Source organism: Lynx canadensis, chromosome B3 (genome assembly GCF_007474595.2).
Source record: "Lynx canadensis isolate LIC74 chromosome B3, mLynCan4.pri.v2, whole genome shotgun sequence".
Taxonomy (NCBI): domain Eukaryota; kingdom Metazoa; phylum Chordata; class Mammalia; order Carnivora; family Felidae; genus Lynx; species Lynx canadensis.
In genome coordinates, this window is record NC_044308.2 from 113,335,710 (window position 1) to 113,356,964 (window position 21,255).

The 21,255-nt window shown below is 45.2% G+C and overlaps 1 protein-coding gene across 4 annotated transcripts in view; it reads left to right on the forward strand.

The window, feature by feature from the left end:
- Nucleotides 1–484: 484 nt before the first annotated feature.
- PLEKHH1 (pleckstrin homology, MyTH4 and FERM domain containing H1) overlaps nucleotides 485–21,255 on the forward strand; it is a 52,230-nt gene continuing 31,459 nt past the window's right edge. For 3 of the 4 annotated variants that reach the window (XM_030319374.1, XM_030319376.1, XM_030319377.1), the window contains exons 1-2: nucleotides 567–621; nucleotides 8,496–8,654. In XM_030319374.1, coding sequence (XP_030175234.1) covers nucleotides 8,529–8,654 — 126 coding nt within the window. In that variant the 5' untranslated portion in view covers nucleotides 567–621; nucleotides 8,496–8,528. Of the gene's footprint in view, nucleotides 535–566; nucleotides 622–8,495; nucleotides 8,655–21,255 lie in introns of those variants that run through there. The other variant, XM_030319375.1, reaches the window with a different exon arrangement.

Here is a 21,255-nt window from a genome sequence, read left to right on the forward strand (position 1 = left end):
CAGTGGGACAGCCTGTTGGAAATAAGGACTTCTGCTCTAAATATCCGGGCGTTACAGTTCTCACAGATTGCCAGCAAATGCTGGAACCTCCTTTGGGGGGGTGAGGTCTGGTCTTGCGCCCCATCCTGCGAAGGTCCCAAGCTGGCCGGGCGCTGAGCAGCTCCCGGGGCTCCCGGCCGCCCTCCGCGGCTGGTGCGGTCCCCGCGGAGAGCTCGGAGCGGGGGCCGGGAGACCCCGCCGCCCCAGGGACGAGCCGGGCGGCGCGGAGAGGTGGGAGGCTGGAGCCTGCTGAGGTCATTTCCTGTGCCTCTCCGCGAGCCGCCCGAGGAGCCGCGCCGGCGCTCGGCCTTTAAGGAGCGGCCCGGGAGGAGGGGGCGCGGCGCGGCTCTGAATGGGGCGCCGCGAGGCCGGGCTTGGCTTTGTGCGGCCAGCCCGCGGGCACCCCGCCCGGCCCCCGCCCCGCCCACCGCGACCCCTGCTGCCGCGGAGCGGAGACCCGGCGGTCGCCGCGGACTCGGGCTAGAAGGACGCAAGGTCAGCGGCGGACGGTCAGCGGCGGACGCGCGCGGAGGGCGCCCGTGTGCCGGGTGGGCGGCGGGAGCGTCCGCGAGCTGGCGGGAGGTGAGCGGCCGCGCGCGCCTCGCAGGCAGGGACGGGCTTGGCGGTGTGCGCTGGCGGGGAGGTGTTTGGCGGAGCGGAGAGGAAGGGCTCCCTCCTGCCGGAGGGCGATTCCAGAGCAGGTGCCTCCCCGCCTGGCGCTGAGGGCGCTGGCAGCCGTGGTCGGACTCGGGGGACTCGCACCAAGCGGCGAGGAGTCGCCTTTCCCGGGAGGAGCGGGAGTTTGGGACCGGCTCGAGCCGGTTGCCCCCGGGAAGGGCCCTCGGGCGTACTTGCAGGCGTCCCACTGCGTTGCCGAGCGCTCTCTTGCCCTCTCGCTTTCCGCCTCCCTCCCTCCTCCCCGCCTCGTCTCAGGTAATCTCTGTGGTTTCTCGGTAGTTCTCTTAGGGATTCTGTTGGTCCGGCTAGACTCCTAGAGGCAGGTCAGCCAAGCAGAAGAGAAAACAAGTTGGGCACCGAGTGACAGCAGTAGCTTTGTGTCCTAGGAGCCGTAGTGACTTTATCACCAGGGACCAGGAAGCCTTAATGGGGGTAGCAGAGGCAGTGAAGACCCTCACCTGGAAGTAGAATCCGCCCCGTGTGGGTTTCCTCCCTGCCAGGACATCTCCGTAAGCTTTTACTGTGAGTCCATCTCATAAACTCTTTTGGACAGAACCTTAGTTCCTGGTACAGTTTCCACTTGAAAGATCATTTTAATAACAATTTCAATGGAAAAGTCGTGGATTCTTTCCTCAGGCTTTTTGGACTGTCTTCTGTGTTCCAGACTCTACATGTGGTAACGTCACTTAACTAACATCAGTTACCTAGTGTTTCTGCATACTGTTATCCCCATTTTATAAAGAAGGAAACAGTCTCAGAAAAATTGTGATCTGCCCAAGGTTATATAGCTAAAAAGTGGAAAAGGCAAAACTCAAACCCAAGCCTCCTAAATTCCTAAGGTGGGGTGTAGTCCATTATCAGCTACCTTCCCTCTCATAGACTGCTTTGGAGGCCTGCTCAGAGCTGGGTTATGACAGGGTACCTACCCCCTGTGGTCTCAGACTCATTGAGACTAACAACTGAGTTGAGAAAATCTGGGGCCCCTTCTGCCCTCCTCAGAAGTCACCAGCTCCCCGGAAGAAACATGTACCTCCTACTCTGCTCCCCCGTTGTGCACTCCTCTTTACTATTCCCTTCTCTCTGTGAGGCTGTGTTTCCATGTGGGAACTCTGTGCCCCTTTTGGTTTGAAGAGTGTTGTATAGATGCTGTACATGCTGAGGTTAAGGTGCGAGGAGTTTCTCAGTCCTGATCTGGGTGAGTTCACAGCAGGCTGGCTGCTGAGCCACCATCCGGCATTCTCTGGATAGCCCAGCTGAGTCTTCTCTGGATAGCCCAGTTGAGCCGTCTCTCCCTTCTGTCAAAAATGAATTCGAAACTGACCTCCTCCATGGGAAAACAGGCACTTATTGCTGGCTGGAGTATGAATTAGAATAGTCTCGGAAAAGGCAATCTGGACAATTTGGCCATTTAAAAACGTGTTCTCACTTAACGCTACAATTCCATTTCTGGGATTTTATCCTTCAGATATACTCTTATGTATATGAAATGACATATATTTGTTGCAGCATTGTTTATTTTAGCAAAAGTTTTCAAACAACCCAAATGTGTGTTAGTAAGGGACTCTTGGGGCACCTGGGTGGCTCAGTCAGTTAAGCGTCTAACTCTTGATTTCGACTCAGGTTATGATCTCACAGTTCATGCGATCGAACCCCACACTCATGGTGTGGAGCCTGTTGGGATTCTCTCTCTCCCTCTCTCTCTCTCTGCTCTTCCCCTGCTCTCGTGCATGTTCTCTCTCTTTCTCTCAAAATAAGTAAATAATTTTTTAAAGTTATAAAAAGCTTTATAAAAAAAATAAGGGACTCTTAAGTCATGTAATAGCTACACAGTAGAAAACAATAAAGCTGTTAAAGAGAATGGAGGGAAGACGGAGCGGGTATGTATGTTGATACAGGAAGATCTCTAAGTTATAGGTTAAGGACAGCGTGTAGAGTGTGCTACCATTTGTGTTTGTGTATGTGTATGCAACATGTATAAGAATGCTTGTGTCTACACTGGATATTTCTGGAAGACACAAAACCCCATAACACTGTGGCTGAGGGACAAGGTGGGAAGAAGCCTTACTTTGTACCGTATACACTTTTGTTCAGTACTCAAAAATAAAGAGATAAAGGGGCACCTGGGTGGCTTAGTCAGTAAAGCACCCAACTCTTGATTTCGGCTCAAGTCGTGATCTCATGGTCATGGGATTGAGCCCTGACTCAGGCTCCGTGCTGAGTGTGGAGCCTGTTTGAGATTCATTCTCTCTCTCTCTCTCTCTCTCTCTCTCTCTCTCTCTCTTTGTCTCACTCTCACTGTTCCTCCCTCACCCCCACTCATGCTCTCTCTCTCAAGATAAATACATAAACTTAAAAAAAAAAGTGGTAAAATAATCTTTAAAAATCCCCTCACCTCTCTGAGGTAGATCTGGTAGTGAGCACATGTATGAGCCACATCTCCTAGTACGCCGAGGCACTGTTGGTTTGCCTTTTCTTTGTTGATAGTAGCTATCAATATGGAGTGCTGTGTGCTAGGCTTTTGTGATATCTCCTTTAATTCTCAAAAAAATATGACCTAGTGTGCCTATGAAATTGCCATTTTTTGAAGGTCAAAAAATGGTTAAATGTTGATAATTCCATGATTCAACCTAATATTATTGCCCTCCTTTTCAAATATTACTGCTCTCAATTTCAAAATGGAGCTGAGGCTCAGAGAGTTAGGCAAATGGTTTAAGGTCACATGATTAATTAGTGCCTGAGCCAGTACTCAAACCCAGGCTTGTTTGGCACCAGGAGAGGGGATCGGAAGTACTACACTCTGCTGTTTCCCTTTACTGGTTTTGTTCTCAAAGGATGCTATTCGTGATTGTCCTAGTCCTTTCTGGTATTTAGATCCCCGAAGGCTGGAACATGCTCACCTTTTCCTGTCTCTTCCAACATTGTGAAATGTGCTGCCTCAGCACCCAAGAGTAAAACACAAATTGTTGGCTTGATCAGATGACATGGTGCGGTCAGAGGGAGCTATGCCCCTGTATGCACTCACCCTCCCCCAGCTCCGTCCCCAGAAAAGGGGCACAAAGCTCTTCCTTTCCCATAGTTGGGCAGGTAGTCAGTCTAGTCTAGCACTTGTAGAAGATGATGGTAGCCTACCACTAGCAAGTGGAAATCACAAAAGGTGCTCACATTCAGAGTGAACCATAGTGAGGTGACACAGGAGAGCCCAGTGGAAATTGTACCCAGAACAGAGTTCCTGTTACCTTCTGAAGCCTCCTGCAGTGGCCTCTGCCCTCTTTCCTTTAGGTTCTTGTATTGACTGGTCCTCTTTGTAGGGAAGTTCCAGGATATTCAGACTGTAGACCTGAGCCCTACAAGCCATGGGATCTTTAATTCATCTTTATGTCCCCAACCTTGCACGTAGAAATCACTTCACAAAAGTTGGTTGAATTAAATTTAATCTCAGCATTTTGTCAATTTCTGGTCAAATCCCTAAACCTTCCAGAGCCATCCCAGGTCAAGTCTGTGTTTTCTCTGATACAGGCTCAAAGTCTGAGGTCACCTAAGGACTCCCTGTGCCCCCTTTTCATCACCCATCCTGCATGCAGCCCCTGCCTCTGAGGCATGCTGCTCCAGCCTTGTGGCTGTGTCAGCCCAGGATGCTGGAGGACTTAGGGAGTTCCAAAGCAGGAGTCAAGGCTGTGTGGTCACTTGCTGGGCAGTGTAGCCTGCTGGACACTAATAGGAATCAAGAGAAGTGGATTTCACAAGAGTGGCCATGAGTCAACCATTGTAGCTCGGGGGAGGGTGCATGGGGATTTATTGTACTGTTCTCCCTACTTCTTGTGTACATTTGAAGCTTTCCAGACTAAAAAACAAAGAGAACAGTTGAGCTGGGTTTTGTCCCTTCTCTCATTTCCCCACCTATTTTGCCATTAATGTTCTATCTGTGTTAGGCTATCCGGGTAGCATGAGACTCCACCACCACTACTGAAGCATCTTCACGGAAAGAGGATGTTCTGTATGCTGGGAGATCATTCTTGGCCCAGCTTTGACACTGCTTAGCTCTATGTCTCAAGGCATGGATGCACTGGGTTTTCTCATCTATCTGTTCATTGTGAATAGTATCACTTGTCCTACATCTCAGGGATATTGAGAGGATAAGGAGAGAAATAACTCCTATACAGTGCTTTGGAAAGTTAAAAACTGTTCTTTAAGTTAATTTCTGCTCATCTTTGCAAGTCTTTATGGGAGGTACAAGTACAAGGTGACCAAGCAGGTGAAGTTCACTGTACTGGTATTTTGCTTTTATGTTTTGCCTCATGTTTTCTAGCTGCCGCGGCAACCACCTGCTTCTGTCGGAAGAGCCTCTGGGCCACGCGCTTGGCAGCAGGCACCTTGCTCCAGTTCCCTTTCGAAACCCCGTAGCTCTCCTCACATGCTAAGACAAGCCCAGCGCAACTCTTTCCGCGCCACCCCCACCCCCACCCCGCCCCTGACATTAGCGTGCCCAGGGCAGGGAGAGGTTTAAGCAGAGCACTTGATCTATTCGAAAGTGTGATGTCATAAGATGCTTGATTGGGAAAGCACTCCCTGCAGTCTAGAGATAATTTCAGATATCAGGACCAGGCAGAGGCCAATGATATGTTTTATTTCCAAGCTCCTGGAGATTTTGATGATTGGTTTTCCACTGTCCTCTTGGAATCTGAGCTGTAGTTTGACAGTCAATAAGAGGGTGCCACAAAAGAATTAAGTTTCTCCTCTCCCTAGGTTTTACTTGTGTGTTTTTACTGCTAATGCTTAGCCCCAAGCTAGGTTGCAAGACACTCAGGTCCTATGTTCAGATCTACCACTTTTTTTATTTATACGAGGAAAAGCAACCCCCCCCCCCCTTAAAGGACAAAGCAAATCAAACATGAAGCCTCTGGCCTTCTCTGGAGGCCCCACAAGGTTGTTTTGTCTTTTCAGCTGTGATCTTAGCTCAGAGAAGGTCATGTTTTGTTTTTGCCTTTTGTCTTCCTCCCCGTTCCAGTCGGTCCCAGTCTTTTGAGGTGGGGATTGCTGGGAGGTCACAATGTTGGGATTGTTTGGGATGACAGTTCCGGGAGAGCAGGGCTGAGGTCATGCGTTCAGTGTTCTGAGCAGCCCAGAACCGAAAGATGCAGACACTAGACTCATCAGTGTTTAATTGTTGGGCCTTTCTCTGCAGGTCTACTGACGCTGTTTTTTAAAATTTTTTTTTTTCAACGTTTATTTATTTTTGGGACAGAGAGAGACAGAGCATGAACGGGGGAGGGGCAGAGAGAGAGGGAGACACAGAATGGGAAACAGGCTCCAGGCTCTGAGCCATCAGCCCAGAGCCCGACGCGGGGCTCGAACTCACGGACCGCGAGATCGTGACCTGGCTGAAGTCGGACGCTTAACCGACTGCGCCACCCAGGCGCCCCTGACGCTGTTTTTTAAATGAAAAGTCTGGCTATAGGATAAATGTCTGTGCTTATGAAGGTTATGGTGTCAGGTTATGGTTTGAGACCAGGATGCCCTGGAAACTCTTGAATACAGGTTCACCCTAATATCCTACCAAGGATCCTGCCAAGGATCCTAAAAGGTCCTGTAAAATATTTCTCTCATTCTTAACAATCCAGCTCACTCTTTGTGAGATCAGAATTCTTTTAAGTTTCTGGATGTGTAAACAGCAGAGTTGCTAAGAGCAGGAACTTTGGGACGAGAACTCCAGCCCCACTACTTACTAGCTCTAGAACTCTTTGTATAAGTTATTTAGCCTCTCAGTTCCTCAGTGTCCTCATGTGAGAGTGTAGACAGTAGTGCCCACACCTTGTCTTATGTGTTGTCATGAGGATTAAAGAGGCCACACTTGCCTGGCATACACTGAGAACCCAGTAAATGATAGCTATTTGTGGTATGAGAGAAAGATCCATGTAAAAGTCAAATGTGAGGTGGGAAGCAGTATTGGTGGTTAACACATTAAAGACAGACTCACTGGTCACCAAGACGGTATTTGGCAACAGGGCAGGAGGTGACTGGGTTTTCTGAGGCATGTGGCTCCTAAAGAAAGGAAAAGGGGGGCGCCTGGGTGGCTTGGTCGGTTGAGCGTCCGACTTCGGCTCAGGTCATGATCTCACGGTCCGTGGGTTCGAGCCCCGCGTCAGGCTCTGTGCTGACAGCTCAGAGCCTGGAGCCTGTTTCCGATTCTGTGTCTCCCTCTCTCTCTGCCCCTCCCCTGTTCATGCTCTGTCTCTCTCTGTCTCAAAAATAAATAAACGTTAAAAAAAAATTTTTTTAAAAAGAAAGGAAAAGGGATTTAAAAAAATAAAGTTTTGTTACAGAAAATTCTAGGCATATATTCAAGTAAAAAGGCCAGTATAAAGAACTCCCATGTACCTATTACCCAGCTTCAAAACTTGGAAATATTTTGATAAATCTGATTTCATGTATTTCCTTCCTAGACCACTGCTAACGCCCAGACATTATATCATTTCACCTGTAAGTCTTATGTATCTCTGACAGATCACATTTTAAAAATATTATCAACCTAAAAAAATAAGTCATTCCTTAAAAATCATCTAATACTAGAGTAATCATTTTATCAATTTATGCTGGTGGCCAAGTGTAATTATTAGTAGCAGGGAGGATTTTAAAAGTTCTGATGGCAGGTATGTTTTCCAGCCCATCTCTCCCCTGTGTTCACTCTGCTTGTGTCCTCTCTCGTGCATACTCATACATGCTGCTTCATTTTCTCATCCCCAACCAGTTGTCTTCTCTAAAATTTATCCAAGAGACATCTGGATAAATTCCCCTGACTGGCGATATTATAGGTGTCTGAATTTGTATCATTGTTTCCCAAGGACTTGTGGCATTCTCCAGAGGTTACAGCAAAATGTCTACCAATTTTTTTTTTGTTTATATTTTAGAACTTAGAGTGAGAATCTGTTTCAGAGGAGGATGATTCAATGACAACTCACAGAATCCCAACTAAATAGGAAATTGTCAAGGACATGCAAAGCTTTGGATTTTCATTCCATTTTTTCTCATCAAAAATCTCTGAGTGGGGGTGCCTGGCTGGTTCAGTCGGTGAAGCATGCAACTCTTGATCTATGGGTCGTGAGTTCAAGCCCCACACTGGGTGTGGAACCTACTTGAAAGAAAGAATGAATAGATGGATTCAAGGAAGGAAGGAATGCAGAATTACGATTTGTTAAAAGTAAATAAATACATAAATAAATAACATTATATAGATGTAGTAGAATCAGTAATAAACTGGAAATCAGGGTTCTGCCTCCAGTTAGCTATATGATCTCAAATGAATGTCACTCACTTTAAGCCTTCCCTAAACATCGTCGCTCTTTATCCCTCTCCCATAGTCTACCCCATTTCCCTGTTCCCATTTATCTGCATATTGATTAGCAATTGTGACTACATTCTCTCTTAGATTTTCCTGAGTTCCCTGGAAAACTCAAAGATAAGGGGGCCTCTTTTATTTACCTTTGCATCTCCAGTGCCTACAAGGGTGTCTGGCGTATAAATGTCTATTGAATGGATACATATTTGTTAAATGGATAATTGAATGAAACACAGATGAGGCCCAATTCTCCTTACAGTTTCTCACATTTCGTGATTTCCTGAGTTTGCCCAGCTAACTTACGTTGGAACAGGACACATTGAGCTAAGAAAGGTGACAATGGGACACAGGGAGAGCAATGACTAACAGCCCGTAGCCCTGTATTCTCTACCCTCCTCCTCACACACTTCTTGATCTTCTCCTCTTGCTGTGTGCTGGTTCTCAGGGCTCCCTGGAGTAGCCAGAAGTGGATTCCATCATGGCAGAACTCAAGGTGGAGACCCGAGCCAGCGTAGACTGGCAGAAGCGCTGCCTGGCCTTGGAAACCCAGCTCTTCCGGTTCCGCCTGCAGGCCAGCAAGATCAGGGAGCTGCTGGCTGACAAGGTGAGTCCTGGAGACCTAACCTCATCTCAGAGGTCTGTGTCCGCTAGGGCAGGAGTTAGAGAGGGAGAGTTAGAGAAGGTAATCTTTGTTTTTTCTAGGTATTAATTAATTTTGTTTTAATTTTTAAAAATATTTTTATTTATTTTTGAGAGAGAGAGAGAGAGCACAAACAGGAGAGGGGCAGAGAGACACGGAGACACAGGATCCAAAGCAGGCTCCAGGCTCTGAGCTGTCAGCACAGAGCCTGACACCGGGCTCGAACTCATGAACTGTGAGATCATGACCTGAGCCGAAGTCAGATGCTTAACCTACTGAGCCACCCAGGTGCCCCTTAATTAATTAATTTTTAATTGAAGTATATTTGACATATAACATTATATAATTTAAGGTACACCACATGTTAATCTGATACATTTATATTTTGCAATGTGGCTGTCTTTGTAGTGGTAATTAGCACTTTTATCACATTATGTAATTGCCATTTCTTTTTAGGGGTTGGAATAATGAAGTTCCAGTTTCCTAGCAAGTTTGATGATTATAATACAGTACTCTTGTCTGTATTCACTATACTGTGCATTAGATCCCTAGGGCCTATTTACTACTCATTGCAAGAAGGTGAACTTTTAATAAGATGCCCTCCACACATGCAGAATGAAATCTAAGATAGTTATTTCTTTTTTAAGCCCAAATCAAAGTAATTTACTAAGCTATCATCATGCATTCTCTCCTGCTCCAGAGAAATGATAGACATCTTGGTCCTCCATTACCTCTTGAGTCAACTGGCTATAGTGGAAGTTCTGTTATTCCCTTAATATTTCTTTTTCAGTGTGGGGAAGAAGGGACGATGTTTTACTGTTCACCCTGTATTAAGCAGACGAGCTATGAAAGGCAGCCTGATTTTCTAGTGACAAGGACACAGATTTTGGAGCCAGACCCACCTGGCTCTGCCACTTACTAGCTATGCTGTGTGACCCTGAGCAAGTCCCTTCACCTCTAAGGCAGGGACACAAATGTCTGCCTTTCACAGTTACTTTGAGAATTGTATCAGGTCACACATATAAAGGTTCTGGCATGGAATAGGTCTTAAATGGGAACGATTATTATCTTTACAGGTGTGGATGGGCTAGTCTGGGAAACTGACCACCATTTGTAATGTTTCTGTGGGAAGAGACAGTCTAAACACCTGACTTTCAGAGGCATTTTGGAGCATAACCTGTCTGGAGAGTAGAGTCCTGTACTAAAAAAAAAAATATCTATCTATCTATCTATCTATCTATCTATCTATCTCTATGTCTGTCTATCTATCTATCTATCTATCTTAGTTGAATCAACTCTTTTCTTTCTAGTTTTGCTTACATTATCCATCTCCTGAGCCAACCCTTCCTTCATAGTACAAAAGTAAAAATCAGTCCACCTCTTTCCAAGTAATGTCGAGGTCTTTATTAGTAAAGCCTGGGTAAAAGGCCTGTTTTATGATAGCCCCACAACCTGGAGTCCAGGAAGACAAGTTATTGGCATTTCCCCTGCATTTCCACTGCTGAGGGTAATGGCCCTTGACTAGCCTGGACTAGAACTTGTGAACTTTGGGTCTGTTGGCATTGCTGTCTACTAGTTCAGGCTTTGCGAAACAGAGACCAGCAGGGTTCCTATGGATATGGTTCAGATACTGCTAAGAGAAAGGGTAGAATTCAGCCATCTCAGGTAAAGGGAAATGGGCTTTAGATAGTAGTTCTCAAAGGGTGGTCGTGGGACTATCCAGGCCAGAAATCTGGAGCACTTACTAAGCATGTGCATTCCTGGGCCCCACCCCAGTCCTCCTGATCCAGGTATCCTGGGGATGCTGCTCATAATCTGCATGTTTTTTTTAAATTTTTTTTTCAACGTTTTTATTTATTTTTGGGACAGAGAGAGACAGAGCATGGACGGGGTAGGGGCAGAGAGAGAGGGAGACACAGAATCGGAAACAGGCTCCAGGCTCTGAGCCATCAGCCCAGAGCCCGACGCGGGGCTCGAACTCCCGGACCGCGAGATCGTGACCTGGCTGAAGTCGGACGCTTAACCGACTGCGCCACCCAGGCGCCCCATAATCTGCATGTTTAACAAGCTCCCAGAAATTAGTTTTGTACACTGTACAGTCTGAGAACATTGCCGTAGGATATGTGACTGGGGAGGGGTAGGAGGGAAGGAAAAGATAAGTAAGGATCCTCCAGCTGGTCTAAAACACATCTCAGAGGGAAGAGACTTCTGTTTCTAGTGATAGGGACCACAAAATAACCTTTAAGAAAGACTGATATGAAACACCTAGAAATACTGGATTAAATATTTAAAATATTTTTCTCAGTGCAGAGCCATGCACTGAGAAGAGTAGGAGGAATCCTCAGTCGGCGAAATGAAGAAGTAGAACCCAAGTGGTATTCAACTCTGACAGCTGAGTGGGACGGGCTGTGTGGCCGGCCTCCTTGTAGTAATGAAAGGTTTGAGGTTTGAGTTTTAGCATCTGTGGAGACAGAGATGAGGTCTGGTCAGTTGGAAGCTGGAGCTGAAACTGAAACTTTCATGTGAAGTCAGTACTGTCGGGGCACCTGGGTGGCTCAGTTGGTTAAGCATCTGACTCTTGACTTCAGCTTAGTCATGATCTCATGGTTCGTGGGATCAGCTGTGAGTCAGGCTCTGTGCTGATAGCACGGAGCCTGCTTGGGATTCTCTCTCTCTCTCTCTCTCTCTCTCTCTCTCTCTCTCTCTCAGCCCCTCCCAAGCTGACATTCTCTCTCTGTCTCTCTCTCCCAAAATAAATAAGTAAACTTAAAAAAAAAATAAAATCAGGACTGTCAAAGTAATATAAGAAGATAAGGAAAAGAAAATCATCTACCAAGACAGGGAGATGACAGAACAGTTTCTCAGACTTAGCCAAGGCTCTGGGCACAAAAAACAAAAAGCAAAAGGAAAGTATGCCCTGAGAACCTGATGATGGTATTGGTTTAATATTAGAATTTATATTATTTGCGTGGATTAGGAACCTTAAGTTCTGGGCCAGTAATACCCCTAGGACCCTAGATACAGACACAGAACCTCTCTGGAGAAACAAAACCTCAACCCAGATTATACAGGATCCTCACAGGCAAAAAAGCCATGATAAAGATGAATATATGATCCAAAATGACTAAATACTTGAGAGAATAATTTTTACTGAGTTAGAGTCCCCATACACAACAAACAAGTAGACTAGGTCCCTCAAGAACTTCAAATAAGGAACTGTTGGCAAGTTCCTTCAATATTATTGAATATAATTGAATTCCTTCAAATTATTGAAGATGTAATGAAGTGATTGAACACACAAGGCAAGAATAAGACGCTATTCAAAAAGATTAGGTAGACTTGAAAAAGAACGAAAAAGAAGCAAAAAATGTTTTAATTGTATAACTAAATGTTCAATAGATAAATTAAATGTCAGATTAGGCACCATTGAGACAAGCTTAATAAATGGAAAGGTGGACCTGAGAAAGTCATCCAGAATGGAGCCCAGAGAGATAAAGGCACGGAGACTGAGACACGGATGCTAGAATGACAAGATCCTATAAAGTTCCAGAGGTGGAAAAGAGAATGAAGAAGAACATTACTCAAAGAGATAATGGTTTAAAAATTCCCAAACTTAAAAAAATATATATTTATTTTGAGAGAGAGAATGAATGTGTGCACAAGTGGGTTAGGGGCTGAGAGAGAGATGAAGAGTAAGAGAATCCCAAGCAGGCTCTGCACTGTCAGCATGGAACCCACTGTGGGGGCTTGATCCCTTGACTGTGAGATGAGGACCTGAGCTGAAATCAAGAGTTGGATGCTCAACCAACTGGGCCACCCAGGCGCCTCTAAAAACTCACAAACTTGTTGAAAGATGTGAAGCCTCAGATTTGGGAAGCAGAATGAGTCTAAGCAGTATAAATTTTTTAAAAAATCCGTGCTTACTGTATTAGCTAGATTATAATTCAGCTGCTGTAAGAAAGAACCCAAGGTCACAATGGCTTAAACCCGACAGATGTTTATTTCCCTCTCGTGTAACATTCCAGACATGAGCCGTATAATTCTAGGGTGACGTCTGCTGTAGGTTTGAAGAGGAGGGTTCACCATGATGTCCATATTCCAAACCCGTCCCTTTTAGTGGTGACCCGAAGGTTCCATTCATTGCTTCTCCTCATATCCCATTGATCAAAACTCATTCACATGGTTGTACCCAGCAGCAGGGAAGATTGGAAAGCGTAGTCTTTATTCTGGAGAACTATGTGCTCTGTTGAAAGTTGGAGGCTGTTATTTGTATGAGAGAGAGAGGAGAACAGGTACTGGGGAACATGTAGCAGTCTGTAAGTCTGAAATTTAAGTCTATAATAATGGTAATAAGTAGAAATAGAGTATATAACTTATCAGTAGAATAGGGAAATGTAATAAAGTCTATTAAATCCAGTCTGGGAAGAAAATGAAAAGAGTATTTAAAAAAAAAATGGAGTAAATAGCACAAAATGCAATGGTAGAAATAAATCCAAATGTATCAGTCATATGGAGACATATATAAGAAATCTTTTGGGGCACCTGGGTGGCTCAGTCGGTTGAGCGTCCGACTTCAGCTCAGGTCATGATCTCACGGTCTGTGAGTTCAAGCCCCGCATCGGGCTCTGTGCTGTCAGTTCATAGCCTGCAGCCTGCTCTCTCTGCCCCTCCCCTGCTCATGCTCTGTCTCTCTCTCTGTCAAAAATAAATAAACATTAAAAAAAATTTAAAAAAAAAGAAATCTTTTTATATACAAGAATTTAGCATTGCTATATGAAAAATTGGGAATATCCTAAATGTCTCTCAACAGGGAGGTGTTTAAGCATATTGAGTGTATTTGTACAATGGAATACGACATTGCCGTTAAAAATGAATCAAGTGAGGGACACCTGGGTGGCTCAGTCGGTTGAGCGTCTGACTCTTGATTTTAGTTTGGGTCATGATCCCAGGGTCTTGGGATCTTGGGATTGAGCCCTGCATCAGATTCCGTGCTGAGTGTGGAGCCTCCTTAAGATTCTCTCTCTCTTGGGGTGCCTGGGTGGCTCAGTTGGTTGAGTGGCCGACTTCGGCTCAGGTCATGATCTCACGGTTTGTGAGTTCAAGCCTCGTGTCAGACTCTGTGCTGACAGCTCAGAGCCTGATGTCTGCTTTGGATTCTGTCTCCCTCTCTCTCTGCCCCTCTCCTGCTCATGCTCTGTCTCTCTCTGTCTCTCAGGAATGAATAAATGTTAAAAAATTTTTGTTTTTAAGATTCTCCCTCTCTCTGTCTCTGTCTCTCAAAAAAAATTAAAATAATAAAAATGAATCAAGTGAGCTACATATGTAAGATTAACCAATCTCAAAAACCAACACTGAACAGAAAAGATCAGGAGAATGTATATAGAATAATATGGTTTATATAAAGTTTTAAAACCTAAAGCTTGTTGTTTAGGGGTATATCAAATGAGGTAAAATCTAAATACAACCAAGTGTGGGGTAGATGCTAGAAGGGGAGGAGTGAAATATGGGAAAAGCAGACGGGAGCTTTATGTACCACTCTGTAGGGGCCCGTTTCTTAAAGACATCAGAAGCATATATGACAGAAATTAAGATTTGATAAAGCTGAATGGTGGATACATATTTTAAAATGTTATTCTCTATGTGTTTCCTGAACTATTACATGATAAAAAATGTGTTAAAGTGCCTTCCTCCTCTATTCCCCAGGGTCCTTAAATATATCCAGATACACCTCTCTCCACAGCCCCTTGGGTCTGGGTAGGTTGAACTTTCATAAGATCATAAGATTGGCCCCATCTTCTCTTCCAGGCTGCCTTTGATTGTCATGCAGCCAGAATGCCCTCCCATAAAAGGTTGGGAGCTCAGAGTGTGACTTGGGTAAAGAAAGGGGAAGCATGCAGACACAGGGCAGAAGAGACTGAGGTGTGGGGGGAAGAGAGAGAAAGAAATCTTGACTAGGGATCACAGGCTGGAAGAATTAAGTACAGAAGAGTACTGAGACATCAGCCTGACACCAGACCTTTTGGCAGGAAACCTTAAAGCCATAAACACCGTGTTGCTCAATGCTGGGGCTGTGCCTGTCACCTACATTCATCTCCAAACCAACAGGACAGGTTCAACAGTTCACTTAGAGATTTTCCCCAGTACGTCAAGGTAAGTTTCAGATCAGGAAGAGATGACTCAGGCTTCTCAGGAGAGCTGGTGCTGGGGCCAAGCCCTGATCTCGGTCCTATCTCTGTCACTGCTCTTAGAGCTTACTAGTTAATCATCACCAGTACCCACCTACACAGGGTGAGCCAGGTCAGCTGGGTCCCTCTGACCAGCCCTTTCACTCACCCGCCCCCTCCACCTCTGTGCGCAACTCACCCGCCCATGGGGCTTGCCCTGCCTGGATGACCACTGGCTGTGCAATTGCTCACTGCTGGTCGTGCAGGGCAAGCCAAACCTGGGTGCTTCCCAGGGGTCCAGCCCTTCCTGGGATCAGATACTGCCCACTGGCTGCTAAGGCTTGGAAACATGCCCTTCCTCTTTCCCCACCCCACAGCCTGCTCACACCTGCCTCCCTCTTGCAGAATTGCCATTCTGGACATGGAATGATCTGTGTTAAAAAGCAAAAAAAAATTTTAAAGAACAGATGTCAAGACTACCACATAATCCCTCACCTGAGGGTGAGAGAGGAAATGGAGGGTGGGAAGAAGAAACAGTATCAGACCTTATTTCTGCTATTAACGCTTCACCAGGTCTGGTTTGCCATTGCCATGGACACCCAGACTGCCAGGGCCAGGCATTCTGGAGCCAGGTGAATTGTGGGTTCATTTCCTGTCCAGTATAGGAGTTGAGGGAATGGCTGATGTCTTGGAGTTCACATCATGCTCTGTTCCCTGGGAGCCATTCCCCCCGCTGCCTTGCTCTCTTCCTTGGTATGTTGAAGAAGTCATAAAGGCTGTTCAGATCAATTTAAAACTTTTGATACTGTTCTAGGAGGCTTTATAGATGGATATGAAAGCCTCTTAAATTTTTTTTTCATCCTTGCTTAAACTTGTGCTTAAGTTATTCCATCACAAATGTGGGAATGTAATAACTGTCCTCAGACAAGCTATCCACAGTAGTAATTACTATGAAAAAACATGGCATCAGTATTAGAACTAACACAGGTTTTAAACTTTTAATTTACTCTGTCTGCTTCCAAAAGGGATTTCAGTGGATTTATTGAAAAGAAGTAGTGTAATGAAACATCTCTCATTTTTTAGCTTGAATATGTATTTTTTAAATATTTATTTATTTATTTATTTTGAGAGAGGGCAAGTGTGATGGGGGAGGGGCCGAGAGAGAACCCCAAGCAGGCTCCCATTGTCAGCACAGAGTCCATCCCCAGGCTTGATCCCACAGTGAGATCATGACCTGAGACAAAATGAAGAATCAGATGCTTAACAGACTGAGCCATGAGCCACTCTGGCGCCTCTTAGCTTGAATATTTTTAACTGAAGCAACTTTTCCCAAGACCCATTCCAGTGGGATCCTGTGCATTTCCTATTTTTTAGAATCCCCTACTACAACCAAGATTTTGAAATGCACTAACTGAGTTTTACATTTATATACCACAAATTTAGTTCAGGACTTTTTTTTGAACATACAAATGGTTCAGTTCAGTCCTCTGAAACAAAAGAACAATGACTGTTGCTCCTCCCCCCTCAGACCATGGATTATACAGAGGTGGCAATTCTGTGTAGGCATCAGCTTCCCAATGTATGGATAGAACACAGAGCCCAGAAAAACATAATCTTTAAATACCTCAGAATTTACAAAAAGCCCAGGTACTGTAAAAGGAGGGTACCTGTAGTGCTGTCAGGACTAGGTGGAAATTTGTTGAAGTCTGCATAAAGCCATCACAGCATTGGCCTTAGCTGACAGATCCAATTTGCTTTGGGAGCAGATACCTTCTAGAACTTTTATTCACTGTATACGAGCTCATATGCGTGTGTGTATCTGAGTAAAGAGAGAGAGAGGCTTTTTATTCTCCTAACCACCCATTTTTAATAGGGTCCACTGTAGTATTTTTTCTGGAGCCATATATTGATAGAGCTCTGTACTCCTCTGTAAAGCCATTTGAGAAGCCCTGTGCTGATGGGGACTTGGCCCCGGATGTATCCCTGAAGGATCAGCTTTGCTTTGCAGTCTGTGGCCAGTCTAGTGTTTTTTCAGAGTGTGGTCTGTACGCCACCTGCATGAGTATTAGCTGAGATTTCTGGGGCACGGACCCAGGAATGTGCTCAGAAAGAAAATCTCAGGCTACCCAACTAAAAACCTCTGTGGGCAAGGCCTAGGAATCTGCTTAGAGTAAGCTCCATGTGGGTCCTGACCTCCCTGAAAGTCTGAGATCTACAGCCATGAACTCTTGCCACAGCTTTGCCTCGACCTCATTCAGCTGTCCTTCTAGTGGACACCTTGAGCCCGATGTGCCCCAAAGGAGCAGTGGAACTGACAGAGAAGACTCATTGCCCTTTCTCTCTCTCTCTCTCTCTCTCTCTCTCTTTCTTTCTTTCTTTCTTTCTTTCCTTCCTTCCTTCCTTCCTTCCTTCCTTCCTTCCTTCCTTCCTTTCTTTTTTTAATGTTTATTTTTGAGAGAGAGGGACACACAGAGCTCAAGCAGGGGAGGGGCAGAGAAAGACGGAAACACAGAATTGGATGCAGGCTCCAGGCTCTGAGGTGTCAGCCCAGAGCCTGAGGCGGTGCTCGAACTCACAAACCCTGAGATCATGACCTGAGCTGAAATAAGACGCTTAACTGAGCCACCCAGGCGCCCCTCTCCTGCCTTTTCTATAGTCAGACACCAGGACAGCCCCATGGTCCTATATTTTATATTTTGGGGACTAAGCATATGATTTTCACTGAAGGAAAGATCTAATAAAAAAAGTACAGTTGAAAGCCATTGTGTTTGATTACAGATAACAATAGCTAAAACTGGGGGTTGCTACTCATGTGCTTGCAGGCAACTTATGTGAGCCAGATGGGTTCTAGGGAGAATTCAAGGGAACATGCTAGAGCTGGAGGAAGAAGCCACTTATTGCTGTAAGAAAATGTAACCCTAGCATGTCAGAGCTGAGTTTTCAAGGGAAGCTGGAAGCCAGGGATTGTATTGTAGAATCTCAGTTTTCACCTGACATATGAGATTTGTATGTGAGAGGTACAGTGGCCAACAGTACAACAGATTCTGGAGCCAACCCTCCTGAGTTTGAATCCTGGCTCTCCCTCTTAGCCATGGGACCTGTCAGCTGAGTTATCCAGCCCTTGTGCATCAGTTTCCTTATCTATACAACAGTGATAATAGTAGTGCCTGCTCCTGCCTATTGCGAAGAAGATTAAATGAGTTGATACATGTAAAGTGCTTAAACCAGTGCCAGACACACAGCAAGTGGCCTTGTTTAGTTATATCCATGTCAGCTAAATGCTCCTAACACTGTAGGCAAAACACCCTGTAGGCTAGTAGTTAGCAACCTCTGGTTTAAAGCCATTCTTGCTGTAGATGGATCATAAGTAGGAGAGCCATATAATTTATCATCTAACCCAAGACGCTTTGGAGACAGAAAAGAAGGCTCTGCTACTAATTATTCTGGGACAACAGGTGAACACCACACTGTCCCAGGCAAACTGGTCTCCCTGATTCTAAGTGTCTTCTCTGTGTACAAAAAACCAACAAATAGCTAACTATAAACTGCTCAGTAAGTGCCAAGTTGTGCACGTGAGCTTTAAATGAGGCATCTTGTGTAATATTCCCAACAACCCTAGGAGGTGGAGAGTCATTACTCTTTTTTTTTTCTGGTGAGGAAACTGAGGCACAGAGCTGTTAAGGAACTTACCTAAAGGCACACCATGGCAGAGCCAGTCAGGTTCAAGCCTTTGTGCTAGCCCCGTCCAAATCTCTCCAGTGGGTGCAAAGCAGTGGTAAGAAGGTTGACCCCCTTTTCAAAGGGATAGCTGAGCACCAGCATGGCCCAGCTCTTGGCTCAGGCCACAGCTCAGGATTGTGTTGGGAGCTCATGCGAGTGCCTACTGGTCTCACTGCCATGGGGCTGCCATTTCACAGCACCATGAGTATAACAAGGAGCTGTGGACACGGGGATTAAGTACCAGGTTGCTGCCAAGTGCATTTCATCGGGTTGCTGCAGCCAGTATCAGAGCAGCTTATTTATGAGTCTCATGTGCCAGTCACAGCTGGTGAAAGTGGATCCGCCTAAAAAGCACTAAAAGTCAGCCGCCCAAACCTGACACCTACTTGGCTGGTGGATCACCCCAGGCCCACAGACTAAAAGGACAGCTGAGGACACCGTCCTGGGGAACCCTCTGATAGGAGAAATAGAACCTAAATAAGTGGTGGCCCCATATGGAAGCTTAAAGAACAGTCTGCCATTGTGAAAAGTATTGATGCTGGCATTAAATGAAGTTTGAATACTCTAAGAATGACGTTCCAGCATAGACACACCTGGAGTATTCCTGTGGCAGTAGAGAGAATATGCTTTCATAAAAACAGGGAAACATAATGTTAAAAATATTCTTTTTGGGATGCCTGGGTGGCTCAGTTGGTTAAATGGCCAACTCTTGATTTCGGCTCAGGTCATGATCTCATGGGTTCATGAGTTCAAGCCCCACATCAGGCTCTGCACTGATAACACAGAACTTGCTTCAGATCCTCTGTCTCCCTCTTTCTATGCCCTTCTCCCATTTGCACACATGCTCGCGCGCTCTCTCTCTCTCTCTCTCTCTCTCTCTCTCTGTCTCTCTCAAAAATAAACAAATGTTAAAAATTTTAAAAAACATTCTTTTCAAACAAGGATGGCAGGTTGTTGGTAATTGTTGGAGCATAGTGATAGATACATGGATCGTTATACTCTACTCTTTAAAGAGTTCCAGATGTTCAAAATGTTTTCAATGTTCAAACATTAGTTTTAGAAGAAAAAAAAATGCTCCAGCATAAAGATGTATACCAAATGCTTTGAGTTTTGAGTGTCCCAGCCAGGAAGGTAAGAACAGCTGAGAGTCTGTAGCAATATGGGGACCCTGTGGCAGCCACCCCGAGAATGGGAGGAGACCCCAGGCTCTGCAAGGTGCCTTCCTTTACATTTGCTTCAGTGATAGCATACTTTAAGGGGATGTCTAGTAGTAAAATCTCAAGGGGAAAAATGCTCACCTTGTTGTCAATAACAGAGTGATTTCTGGCTCTGACCAGTGTCATTGACCACTCTTGACCCAAATGGAAATGCCCAGCTGGGAGGTAGGACTCCAGTACAGTTCTGTTCTTCACTCTACCTTGGTTTCTCCATCTATAAAATAGGAAGACAGGTTTTTCTCTTGAATGAAATTTGAAAATATCAGACAGTTGTTAGAGAAGGTTATGGATATGAGAGATCATTTCCTATGGAAATCCTATGTGTTCTGAGCTACAAAGCAGATGTTAGATCAGAATGGTCCAGCTGAAGATTAATCTAGGAAACTTGTCAAGAATCCAAAGCCTTCCCATTCAATAATTCATTGTATTTTTATTTTATTTTATTTTATTATATATTTTTTTTCAGTTTGTTTATTTTGAGAGAGAGAGGGAGGGAGGGAGGGAGAAAGGGACAGAGAATGAGAATCCCTAGCAGGCTTTGCACTATCAGTGCAGAGCCTGATGCAGGACTCGAACTCACAAACCATGAAATCATGACCTGAGCCCAAACCAAGAGTCGGACACTTAACCAGCTGAGCCACCCAGGTGCCCCGTTTTTTATTTTATTTTATTAAGTAATCTGTATATCCAATGTGGACTCGAACTCACGACCCCAAGATCAAGAGTCCCATGCTCTACTTACTGAGCTAGTCAGTCAGGTGCCCTTCATTATATTCTTTAAAAAATGCTCCCAGCAGCTATATTAGAGTTGCTTCTAAGGTGGGCCAAAACTTCAACTCTGGCTAGCTTCAGCAAATGGAATTTATTTGGGGGATCCTGGGACAGCTCACAGAACTAAAAGAATTACCTAACAATCATGACTTAATGAAGTTTGTGCACAATCTCTTGTGCAGCCCCTGCCTCTTTTCTCTGGTTCCTCAATCCCAGATGTCAGATTCCTAGGGACAGAGAATCTGGCCTAGTCAGGTCTGGTGCCAAAGAGGGATGGGATATATAGTACTAACCTGGTCACTCGGGGCCACTGCTGTGTGTCATTGTACACTTCCCTGACCAAATAGAATTCTTGTTGCTCTGGGGGCAACCACCCCTATAACCATAATATCAGTTTATGCTATGCTGTTATCTTCTCTGTAATTGCAAAGAAACGTTTGAAGGTCAAGGGATTCTTGTAACACAGGCTCTAGGGACTATTTGATTTTGAATGTTTGTTTATTTATTTAGAGAGTGTGAGCAGGGGAAGGGCAGAGAGAGACAGAGATAGGATCCAAAGTGGGCTCTGCACTGATATCAGCAAGCCTGATGTGGGGTTCACACTCATGAACTGTGAGATCATGACCTGAGCCAAAGTTGGGCACTCAACCGACTGAGCCACCCAGGTGCCCCTGTTTGATTTTGCAAAGGCCA